Source organism: Geotrypetes seraphini, chromosome 15 (assembly GCF_902459505.1).
Source record: "Geotrypetes seraphini chromosome 15, aGeoSer1.1, whole genome shotgun sequence".
NCBI lineage: Eukaryota > Metazoa > Chordata > Amphibia > Gymnophiona > Dermophiidae > Geotrypetes > Geotrypetes seraphini.
In genome coordinates this window covers 16,006,474-16,019,168 of record NC_047098.1, presented here as the reverse complement: position 1 = coordinate 16,019,168, position 12,695 = coordinate 16,006,474, and the positions used below count along the sequence as shown (strand labels likewise).

At 45.2% G+C, this 12,695-nt stretch overlaps 1 protein-coding gene across 3 annotated transcripts in view; it reads left to right on the top strand.

Moving 5' to 3' along the window:
* The window catches only part of ARHGEF16 (Rho guanine nucleotide exchange factor 16), a 76,968-nt gene that overhangs the window by 12,417 nt on the left and 51,856 nt on the right, over positions 1–12,695 (top strand). For all 3 annotated transcript variants that reach the window (XM_033922271.1, XM_033922272.1, XM_033922273.1), the window contains exons 3-4: positions 2,836–2,887; positions 8,066–8,232. In XM_033922271.1, coding sequence (XP_033778162.1) covers positions 2,836–2,887; positions 8,066–8,232 — 219 coding nt within the window. The remainder of the gene's footprint in view (positions 1–2,835; positions 2,888–8,065; positions 8,233–12,695) is intronic.

Here is a 12,695-nt window from a genome sequence, read left to right as displayed (position 1 = left end):
CATGGAAGACACTATTTAAGGTAGACCGGGGGCAGGGAGTCGAGGGAGAGAAAGAAGGAAAGATGATGGGGGGAGGGGGAGTTAAAGAAAATTAGAAGTGTGGACTGTGTGGCACAGTGGTTAAAGCTGCAGCCTCAGCGCCCTGAGGTTGTGGGTTCAAATCTACACTGCTTGAGATCCTGGGCAAGTCACTTAATCCCCCAATTACCCCAGGTACATTAAATAGTTTGTGAATCAGCCCCCCCTCCCCCCCACCCCCGGCCATGGATTGAATCCGATCTGTGGCCTTTGTGAATCTAGCCCTATGTGTGGCTTTTATTCAGAAAGAGATTCTGTGGAGATGTTAGCACTTCCTTTAAAGTAGTTTCCTTAGGACTGGGGTTCTCAGCACAGGCCTCGGGGCACATGCAGCCAATCAGATTTTCAGAATCTCCACAATGAATATGGATGAGATAGATTTGCAAGCACTGCCTCCATAGTATACAAATCTATCTCATGCATATTGGATATCCTAAAAACACAACTGGCTGGGAGTGCAAGTATTGTCTTACAGCAGTGGTCTCAAACTTGCGGCCCGCCAGGTACTATTTTGAGGCCCTCGGTATGTTTATCATAATTACAAAAGTAAAATAAAACAGTTTCTTGATCATATGTCTCTTTAGTTATAAATGACAATATTATTATTAAGACTTAGCCAAAAGGAAAGATTTATAAACTATAAAGAGTTTTACCTCCTGCAAAATTGTCTTTTCTTTAATAAGACATTAACTGATTTTAATAAAACATCATACTTTCCAGATTGGACTATTGCAACTCTATTTACTTAAGCCTAACTAAGAAAAACCTCCATTGACTCCAGCGGATACAGAATGCTGCGGCCAAGCTCATCTTCGTAAAAAATAAATTTGACCACGTCTCCCCGCTTCTGTCCAAGCTTCACTGGCTTCACTGGATCCTGCTTTCATCATTCTCACTTTACCGTCCTCGTTCAATCTACTATCCTCTCTAGACTGGATTACTGCAATTCCATCTATATAAGCCTAACTAAGAAAAACCTCCATAGACTTCAGCTAATTCAGAACGCCGCGGCTAAGCTTATTTTCGCAAAAGGCAAGTTCGATCACGTCTCCCCACTCCTCTCCAAGCTTCACTGGCTCCCAGTATACTCCAGAGTCCTCTTTAAATGTGCCTGCCTAGCCTTCAAGATCCTACACGGCGTCCTTCCTCCCATTATCCCACTCTTTTGGAATTCCTCAAAACCACACTCCACCAGACCCTTCCAAAAACTGAAACTATCATTCCCCTCTATAAAAGGTATATCCCGCGCAGGAAAACTTGGAACATCTCTCCCCTTTAGAACCACAGAACTCTGGAACAACCTCTCATCCCCACTCAGAAACTCAAGCTCCTTCCAATCCTTCCGCAAACACTTGAAAACTTGGCTCTTTGCAAAAATCTAGTCACCTCCCATTCTCCAGTATTCTGTCCCTCTCTTTCCTCTTAGTCCCTCTCCTTTATCCCTTATTGTAGTTCCTTTCCTCTTAACTCTAAACCGTGCCGAAGCTCTGCGCTTGCGGAGATGGTGCGGTATACAAACCTAAGGTTTAGTTTAGTTTAGTAAATGCGCCTGCCTAGCTTTCAAAATCCTACACGGCATCCTCCTTCCCTGTATCCCTCTTTCTTGGAACTCCTCTAACCCTAATACCACCAGATCCACCCACAAATTTTAACTATCCTTCCCCTCATTAAGAGGCATTTCCCATACAGGAAAACTAGGGACCTCCCTCCCCTTCAGAATCACCGAACTCTGGAACAAACTTTCCTCCCCTCTTCGGAACCTGAGCTCTCTCCAACTTTTCCGCAAACATCTGAAGACCTGGCTATTCTCAAAAATCTGATGCCTATTCCATCTCTGGCACTCTAAGCCCTCTAAAAACCCTTCATACTTGGACCTCTAACCTTTCATTGTTAGTTCTTTTCTATCCCATCTCCTGTAAACCGTGCAGAGCTCTACGAATGTGGAGATGATGCGGTATAGAAACCTAAGGTTTAGTTTAGTTTAGTTTAACTATTTTTTTCTGAGGCCCTACAAGTACCTACAAACCCAAAATGTGGCCCTGCAAAGGGTTTAAGTGGGAGACTTTGAGGACCGGAATTGCCTACCCCTGACCTAGCTGGATACCGAAAGAGTAAACCAGATTTGATGCTGCTGTACCCACTGGCATAGTGAGGTTGGGGGGAACCCCCTCCGGCTGCATACGCGCCCTTTTCCCACTTACCTGTTTAGCTTCCCCTGAGCGACCATATCCAACTTGCTGCCTGCGCCTTCTGATGTCACTTCCTGGTTGCAGGACCCGGAAGTAACGTCAGAGGTTGGCGCCGAGGCCGGCACGAGCTGCAGGTTGGAGCTGCTTCTCATGCCAGCGAAGTGAAGGTGTGCAAAAGCTGTGATGGAGGGGTGGGAAGGAGCTGAGGGGCAGAGAAGAGGAGAGGTGCCGCCCCACCCCCTTACTATGCCATTGGCTTTACCCAAATTTCCCTGGCCTTTAGGAGTTATGAGTGTCTCTCTCTCTCTGATCCTTCCCCAAGGGTATGTGCCCTTAAATACCAATTCAGGTAACCTGATGGTTCCTAGTTCTAAGGGACAGATTGCGCTAGTTCTTGGATTGCCCCATTACATCCAGGGATTTGTAGTCCCAGTTCCTATAACAATAGCAAGAGGCCTACAAGTCTAAAGATGGACTGCGGTAGAACTGGGTGTGCCTAATGCCTATCGTCTATTCCTCTTACCACCTTAAATATAAATGTGTTTATTTTGTTTGTTTTTCTTTTCAGAAAACATTTGGAATTAAAAAACTACAAAGGCATGCTGGTTCTTTCAAGGACGGTGAGTTTGTTTCTAAACAAATAGGACCATTTCAGTTGATTTTTTTTCCCCCTTTATTATCGTACAGAACCCATCGGGTCAGGTATTCTGATATTTTAAGGGTCCTTTTAGAAAAGGGTATTAAGCCCTAACGCACACTTTGCATATGAAAAACAGGCTTCTGCAAATCTGTTTGCGAGTGTGTCGTAATGGAAGAATGGAAGTGATAACCGGCTAACGCCGCTGCTTTAGTGGGTGCTAATTGGCCAATGCCGAGTCGTCATGGGAGCACTTCGGTGCATAAATGACAGGATGGTGTAATATGTGCACATAATTGTAGGAGATACTCTTGCTCTTCACATGCCCCACCCGCGTGAACACCCCTTTTTCATCCGTGTGCTGTGCAAGTTGTGAACTAAGGTTATAGAACACCACTTAGGCCTGGATTCTCTAAACAGTGTCATCGTTGCTGGCCGCCTTAAAAGCGGCCACTGACCATGTGGCAATCACGCGACAGCACCCTTTGGAGAATCGTGCCTCCGGCCAAGGTAGGCACCAGAAATATAGACCAGGGTTTTCAAGGCCTACATTTCCGGCGCTTACCTTTGATGCGAATTGCTCCTACCGAGGTGTTTTATGGCACCTAATGCCACTTCCGGTGTCGTCCACACCTCCAGTGTCATTAGGTGTCATAAAGCACCTATGTAGGAGTGATTCCAGCATCATTCTTTTAGGCGCTGGTAAGCACCTGAAAATATAAGAACATAAGAATAGCCTTACTGGGTCAGACCAATGGGCCATCAAGCCCAGTAGCTCGTTCTCACGGTGGCCAATCCAGGTCACTAGTACCTGGCTTAAAGCAAGGTGTAGCAAATATCCATTCTACCAATACGGGGCAAGCAATGGCTTCCCCCTTGTCTTTCTCAATAACAGACTATGGACTTTTCCTCCAGGAACTTGTCCAAACCTTTATTAAAACCAGCTACACTATCCGCTCTTACCATAACCTCTGGCAACGCATTCCAGAGCTTAACTATTCTCTGAGTGAAAAAAAAATTTTCCTCCTATTGGTTTTAAAAGTAACTCCATCGAGTGTCAAGTTTCAAGTTTAATGGAGATTTGATTAATCGCTTAATCATAATTCTAAGCGATGTACATAATAATAAAATTATAAAATGTGGGGAACAATACAATAAATAACAAAAATCAGGTCTGACAAGACTATTGACAAACGTAACAAAACTAAGAACATAAGGGAAGAGAGGGATAAGAACTACAAATTGTCTTGTCATTTTTGTCATTTAAGACGGCATGAAAAATCGATTCAGTTGTACCCATTCTATTCCACTCAGGATTTTGTAGACTTCAATCCTATCTCCCCTCAGCCGTCTCTTTTCCAAGCTGAAAAGCCCTAACCGTTTTAGTCTTTCCTCATACGAGGGGAGTTCCATCCCCCTTACCTTCTTGGTCGCTCTTCTTTGAACTTTTTCTAGCGTCGCTATATCTTTCTTGAGATAAGGAGACCATAATTGACCGCAATACTCCAGATGAGGTCGCACCATGGAGCGATACAGGGGCATTATGACATTCTTAGTTTTGTTAACCATCCCTTTTTTAATAATTCCCAGCATCCTGTTTGCTTTTTTGGCTGCTGCCGCACATTGAGCGGAAGGTTTCATCGTATTGTCTACAATAATACCCAGATCCTTTTCTTGGGCGCTTTTAAACAGTGTTTTTCTCTTAACTTAGGCGCTGGTAAGGCGCTACTTGAGCGCAAATCTGTAACAGGGTTGTCCAGAAAAACCTAAAGTTGGCAATACTGCGTGAATTGAAGTTTTCCCATAAATTTGATTGTGTTTGATCAGAAAATAATTTTTTAAAAACATTTTTTAAGCCCATCCTGGGGTCCTTCAAAGCCACTGATTACATAAGGCGTGATTTTTCCCACAATTTGCTATTATTTTTGCTTAATGGAGCAAATTTCTTGGTATTGTAGCTGTAACTTTTATGTTTCTGCACTCAGCATAAGAACATAAGAAATGCCATCTCCGGATCAGACCTTCGGTCCATCAAGTCCGGCGATCCGCACACGCGGAGGCCCTGCCAGGTGTACACCTGTCGTAATTTATAGTCCACCATATCCTTACATGCCTCTCTTAAGGAGATATGCATCTAGTTTGCTCTTGAAGCCTAGGACGGTCGATTCCGCAATAATCTCATCTGGGAGGGCATTCCAGGTGTCAACCACTCTCTGAGTGAAGCAGAACTTCCTGACATTAGTCCTGAACCTGTCCCCCCTTAGCTTCATTACATGTCCTCTTGTCCGTGTCAAATTGGACAACGTAAATAATCTTCTCTGCTCTATTTTGTCGATTCCTTTCAGTATTTTGAAGGTCTCGATCATATCCCCACGCAGTCTCCTTTTCTCAAGGGAGAATAATCCTAGTGTTATAAGTCTGTCCTCGTATTCCAGTTTTTCCATACCCTTCACCAGTTTTGTTGCTCGTCTCTGCACCCTCTCCAGCAGTTTTATATCCTTCTTTAGGTAGGGAGACCAATGTTGGACGCAGTATTCCAAGTGTGGTCTGACCATTGCCCTATAAAGCGGCATTATAACTTTCTCCGATCTACTCGAGATTCCTTTCTTTATCATGCCCAACATTCTATTTGCCTTCTTTGCCGCTGCCGCGCATTGTGCCGACGGCTTCAGGGTCCTATCTATCAGTACACCCAGGTCCTTTTCTTGTTCGCTCTTCCCCAGAGTTGCACCTGACATTGTATACTCGTATTCCTTATTCTTATTTCCTAAATGCATTACCTTGCATTTCTCCACATTGAACTTCATCTGCCATTTCTCCGCCCATGTTTCTAACCGACACATTGATAAAAAGACGTTCTATGTCATGTCTGATTTATTGAAAAAGAACAATAAATCAGTACAGAAATAACACTAGAGCCTCCAATTATTATAACAGGTGGGGTTGGATTCTTTAGAACCCCACTAATATAGTGTTACAAACCCTTAATGCTGGCATTGACTGCTCAAATTGCGGCCATTTTTGCGTGTGCTACCATTATGTCCAGTATGTTGTACTTTAGACCAAGGGCTAGATTTACTAACTTGCATTAAGGATCTAATTCTGGAAGTGGTGCCTAAATACCAGGTGCCTGCCGAGTGTCAATCACCGGCAGGCGTTGCGTCCAGAATCATGTCTTTAAAAAAACAAACAAACATAGGTACCTTTAAATGTAGGCCTTCGTTTGAAAGGCCTACATTTAAGGTGCCGGTCTTGTGCCTGCAGAGGCGTATAGGGATGCCTAAGGCTACTCCCGGCTCAAACCATGCCCACGCCACCCTTAGGCATCAGTAGACATCCCTATGTTCCTCCATAGGCATGAGACAGGCGCCTAAGAACGATTGGGGGTTACTGGAGCATATTCAGTAGAGTAAATGCCACTGAAGCAGTCTCAGGGGGACCCAGAGAAGAGGGGAGATCCCTCTTACAACCGCTTCTGTAATCTATGAGGTGGATTTCCCTCCAATGGGGTACTCTTCTCTGATATGTTACCACAGTGGTCACATGAAATTTTCAGTGGCTCTATCCAATCAAATGCTTCTGAAAGTCCATGGATAGCCAGTTCAGTGCGTTTTGAGTGGGCGGGATCTCTGCTGCTTGGTTAAATCATTGTAAACGTTGACTCCTAAATGTTCTTGAGGTAGGGAGTGAAGAGAGGGACTTGGGTGGGATTGCATGTGATGATCTTAAGGTGGCCAAACGGGTTGAAAAGTTGACGACGAAAGCTAGAAGGATGCTAGGATGCATAGGGAGAGGTATGGCTTGTAGGAAAAAGGAGGTATTGATACCCCTGTATAAGATTTTGGTGAGACCTCATTTAGAATATTGTGTACAATTCTGGAGGCCGCACCTTCAAAAAGATATAAAAAAGATAGTCGATCCAGAGGAAGGCTGCTAAAATGGCGCGTGGTCTTCATAATAAGGAGTATGGGGACAGGCTTAAAGATCTCAATCTGTATTCTTTGGAGGAAAGGTGAGAGAGGGGAGATATGATAGAGACTTTTAAATACCTACATAATATAAATGCGCATGAGTCGCGTCTCTTTCATTTGAAAGGAAACTGCAATGAGATGGTATAGAATGAAGTTAAGAGGCGATAGGCTCCGGAGTAATCTGAGGAATTACTTTTTTATGGAAAGGGTGGTAGATGCGTGGAACAGTCTCCAGGACGAGTTGGTGGAGACATAGACTGTGTCTGAATTCAAGGGGCCTGGGATAGGCACATGGGATCTCTCGGAGAGAGAAAGAGATAATGGTTACTGTGGATGGGCAGACTGGATGGGCCATTTTGGCCTTTATCTGCCGTCTTGTTTCTATGTTTCTAGGCATAAGTAGTACAGAGAGGGACAGAGCGTAAGAAGCGATCCCCTCCCTCTCGTGCTTTCTCATTCCCCTTCTTATCACTTCTGTTTTATTTTTATCTCGATGTATTTTTAGCTCTGAGTGTCTGTCCTTGTCAGTTTTCAAACCCGCAATTTATCTTTGTTCATATACGTTATTTTTTAATCTTTTCTTTTATGTTTTACTTAATTTTTTTAAAAATAAATTTTATTGTAGATAATGTCTGATAGACAGTATATCAAATGATAAATAAACTTGGAAACATGCCAGACACAATATAGCAAAAAAAGCACATGTCGTATCATCTGCGCTACCCTATAATATATCGAAAAATCATCAAAAGATCTTTAGTTTAGTGTTTGCCCAGGTTGCTGCTGGGTAATTATAGAACCTGAACACATTTGCCCTGCACACATTCTCCATTTCTATCGAAAAAGGAGTTGGTGGTAGGTTGTGATGATTTAGGATGACTCAACCGTGAAGCGAACATGTAAAATTCAACACCCAGATGTCACCTTCTATTCCCTTAACTCTATTAAACCAAAGAGTTTCACGCCAGAGAGCTTGGAAGCCATGGAGCTCAACCAGGCTGGGGGGAATCTTATTACGGGTGCTCTCCGCCGTCTTTCAGTATCTGGGCCTTTCTGGGCTACAAGGGAGGGTTTTGGCTTCAGCTTCCCGACGCTTTTTGACAGACCCAAGGAGGAGGAAGGCAGCCCTGGGAAAGGGAATGATTTTTCTGAGACGTTGTACAATTTTCTGGCTCGTATTCTGTCTCCAGACCCCAGGCTGTACCAGGAGTTCCACGAGAGAGGCCTCGGCTCCAACCATCAGGAGTCAGACGATGACTTACTGGATGACAACGCCCCGGGGCCCCCTGGGCCAGATCAGAGCATCGTGGTGAAGAATTATCGGCCAGCCCAGCTGATCTGGAGTCAGCTCCCACAGGTAAGGGACAACAAATTCTTGCAGGTGGTGGTGAGCATAAGTGCTTGGAAGTAAATGAACGATATCTAACCACCTTCTGCTTTCCTGTTACTTTTTTCCCCAATTCTCATATGTAGGTCCACTTTCTGCTGTATGTGTATCTTTGTATCTAGTTAACAGTGAGATCTGGCAGGCACTACCCAAGTGATGCTTTATAATAAAAAAAAACAAAAAAAAACTTTAAAATGTGGGATTTTTAGAAACCCTTGGAAATTAATTTCCTAAATGTGATTGACAGTGATCTCTTGCCGCTTAGCTCATTAGTGATCAATACGGTTCATAGACAACGGCGCGAAAGACAAAGGCGCACCCGGAAAATTGAGCGCAGCACGGAGGCGCGCGCCGCTCTAAATTACTTTTTATAGGGCTCCGACGGGGGGGCGTAGGGGGGGAACCCCGCCACTTTACTTAATAGACATCGCGCCGGCGTTATGGGGGGTTTGGGGGGTTGTAACCCTCCACATTTTACTGTAAACTTAACTTTTTCCCTAAAAACAGGGAAAAAGTGAAGTTTTTAGTAAAATGTGGGGGGTTACAACCCCCCACAACGCCCCCACAATGCGGCGCGATGTCTATTACAGGCCCCCCCCTCGTCGGAGCCCTAAAAACAGTAATTTAGAGCGGCGCGCGCCTCCACGCTGCGCTCAATTGTCTGGGCGCGCCTTTGTCCCGGCGCGCTTTTGACCTGACACCGATCAATACGGCTCATTTACTGTGGGAGCTGTTCTTAGATTGAAAGTGAGGCTGCAAGTTGACCTGAGTGGCTGGACTAAAAGTGCTTTGATTCTCCAGATGTTCTTTTCACATTTGACTTTAATTTTAAGGAAAACTTGTCCTCTCACTCAAATTGTCGTACAAAAACCTGAGAATTTTTTTCTTTGGGGGGGATGTAAGCAAATGCCCTCCCCAGAGGGTCTTACGTAGTAGATATTGCTACTGAATGTTTGGCATAATGCCATTTCTAATAGATAAAGAAGTCATTTTCCTTGTCTAGGGCTCCTTTTACTAAGGTGTACTAATGATTAGTGCATACTAAGGCCCTGATTCTATAAATAATGTCTAAAGTAGGTATCTAGATCTGTGCACCTAGTCGACCTAGATGTCTAACTTAATTAAGGCTTAATTGGCACTGATTAATTAGCACCTTGTAATTGACATAATTGGATTGTAGGCACCTAACTTGGGGCTAGATTCACTAAGCAAACCGATCGTGTACCGATCAGTTTGCGAGCCCTTTGCGACCCGATTTCCCTCCGACCCGATTCACTAACCTGTGTACGAATCCGTGCATGCAAATGAGGGGAATCGGTATGCAAAACAGGAAGGACACGATTCACTAAAATAAAAAAAGCAACACTGACTGGGCAGGCCGATCCAAAATAAGCAACTGCTGAGGACCAGTTGCTGAGGTCCTTTCCGACTGCCCTGCCTTCTGCCGCCCTGCTCTCTGCTTCGATCTCCTGCCTGCCCCAATCTCGTGCTCTGCTCTGAATCTCTCCTGCCTGCGTGCTCCGACTTGCCGCCCTGCTCTCGGCCCGAGTCTCTCCTGCCACCCCGACTTTCCTGCCCTTCCTGCACTGCGAGCCCGTGGTTTTAACCCGCGGGTTTAAAGCAGGTTAAAACCACGGCTCACTGGGCTAGTAAAAGTAAAAAAAAAAAAAAAGTCGTAGCTCTAGACGGCTCTTATACGCATGTACAAACCATCTACAGATAGTCTGCACATGCGTCGGGATCGCACACTAGCGATCTGTGCGGTCGGAGGGGGGCGTTCCTCCGATTGCCCTCATTTTAATTTTTTTGTTTCATAAATTGGTCGGGTTGTCACATCAAAAGCGCGCCAGGACAAAGGCGCGCGCAGACAATTGAGCGCAGCGCGGAGGCGCGCACCGCAGAAAATGACTGTTTTTAGGGCTCCGACGGGGGGGCGTGGGGGGGGGAAAATGTGGAGGGTCAGAGAAAGGGCGGGACCGCGGCAGAGGAAGCAGCGCAGGGCTCAGAGAAGAGGCGGGACCGCCGGCAAAGGAAGCAGCAGGGCTCACTGGCATCGGGAACCAACAGTAGGCTGCTTCTCCGTGCGGGGGGGGGGGGGCTGGGGGATGAATCGGACGTCGGGGGGGGTGCAAGCGGTCCTTCAGGGTGGGGGGGCCAATGGTCCTTTGGGGTGGGGCATCAGGCTTTCAGGGTGGGGACAGGAATTCAAGGGGGACAGGCAGACCTTTAAGGGGGGACAGGACTTTAAGGGGGGACAGGACTTTAAGTGGGGACAGGACTTCAAGGGGGACAGGCAGAGTCGGGGCAGGGCGGCGAGAAGAGAGTCGGGACGTCAAGGCAAGAGCAGGGCCGCGATTCGGGGCAGAGCTGCGAGAGGAGAGTCGGGACGGCAGAAGGAGGTTTTAATTCAAGGAGCAGTATGCGCGGTATACGCGTGTGCGCGCTATATATTAATTTGTTTACATAAATTTTGGTTTCCCGCACGCTATACCCGTGTGCGCGTTTTACACAGGTGCGCGGTATATGCGTGAAAATACGGTAATACATTTCCAAGATCAAAAATCAAAGAAATAGAAAATAGGAATAATGAAAGAAGATTAAAAAAAATTTAAAATAAAACATATTTAAGAAAGAGAAAAGTCTCTGAGGCGGCTTGATGGTAAGTTCAGTCTTCAGAACCAGGTCAACCGGCCGCCACCAAAGAAGCAGGACCAGGAACCACGCCAATGAAGACTACCATGACACCGGACAGGAAGGTCAGGCGCCGCCTAGGAGAGGGGAGGGGGAGAGAGGGCAGGCCTTAATAAGCACCTTGAAATGTAAGTCAGAAGGTCGTCAGTGAAGTGGCGTGGTTTTCATAGCATTGTGTTCCTTATTCCCTCAATCCAGCTATGCTTTCTTGCTGAGCTCCATACATTTACCTCACATGCTCTGCAGGAAATACTTAGCACGTGTAAGCCATCTTGCTGATGGGGAGGGGGGTGATCAGCCACCTTGTACATGCTGAGGGACAGCAGGCAGCCACTAGAGATGACAAGGCAGAAAGAACGAATCCTGGAATGCAAAATATGTTGGTTACCAGAGCAGCCGAAAGAATGTTGGAATGATTTTCCTAGCGGAGTGATCGTTTGGGTCTCCCACTGCGACAGTTTAAGTTTGCGGAGGAGTTGAACGTGTCTCTTTAAGTGGAAGTAGACAAAACAGCTGGAAACCAGCTGCTGCTGAGAGATTTTTGTCCCTTCCTTAGCTGAATATTGTTTTGGACTTGTGGAGGGCAATTCTAGAGTGGCTCATCTATATGAAGGTCTTTTTTTTATTTTTTATAATTTTTATTGATTTTTGAACTTTAATAGTGCAATACAAATGATGTCATACAAACTACATGAAATCACACTATTAACTATAGAATTGATATACTAAACAATCATTTCCTCCCCTTCCTATCTTAATTAATAAAACAATAATACATATGATATAATTTCACTATTATAATAAAATAATTTATCTCCTTAAAATACATTCCCCCCCCACCCCTCTCCCCTCCCTGGATGTGCAAGGACTCTAATGAAAGAAACATATCCCTTAATTATAATGCAATAAAATTAGTCCATGGACTCCATATATCATTAAAGGACTTATTATTCCCCCAGCGTTCTGCCATCATCCTTTCATACTTATACGTAGTACACACACAGTTACCCACCAAAAAGTAAAATTAATCCTATCATGGTTTTTCCAATTATGAGTAATCAGTTGAACCCCTATTCCTGTCAAGATCATGGTCTCTATTCTGTAAAGGAAAGTCAGAGGTTCAACCAATTACATAAAGGCCTATAATTTAGGAATGACCACCAGTCGTAGAGCAAGAGTAAGGGCTCCTTTTAAAGGTGCGTTAGGGCCTTAACGCACGGAATAGCATGCGTTAAATTTCCCCGCGCGCTAGACCTTTAACGCCAGCGTTGAGCTGGCGTCATTCTAGATGCGTGCCGCGCGGTAATTTTGTGCGGGCGCTAGAAACGCTAGCGCGCCTGAGTCAAAGGAGCCCTAAGTGTTTTCACCGAAATCATTAAAATAGGCACATATATTATATCATTCTATAATTTAGATGCGTAAAGGGTCATGGACTTGATATGCCAAATTTACGGTATATTAGGTTCTGTGGTACAACCAAAGTGATTTACATTTAGCCCCCGATTCTATAAGTGATGCCTAAAATATAGGTGCTGAGGCGCACGGTGCATAGCATATGTCAGTCTTACGTTAGACGCCAGTAATAGAATCGCGCTGAGCAGTGCCTAAAGTGGACGAAGATGCCAGTAGGCGCCCGAACCTTAGGTGCCCCTATTTGTGCCAGGGTTTTCATGGCCTAAATATCGGCCCCGAAGGCCAAAACGGGCACCTACATGCTAAATACGCCCATGATCTGCCGCTAA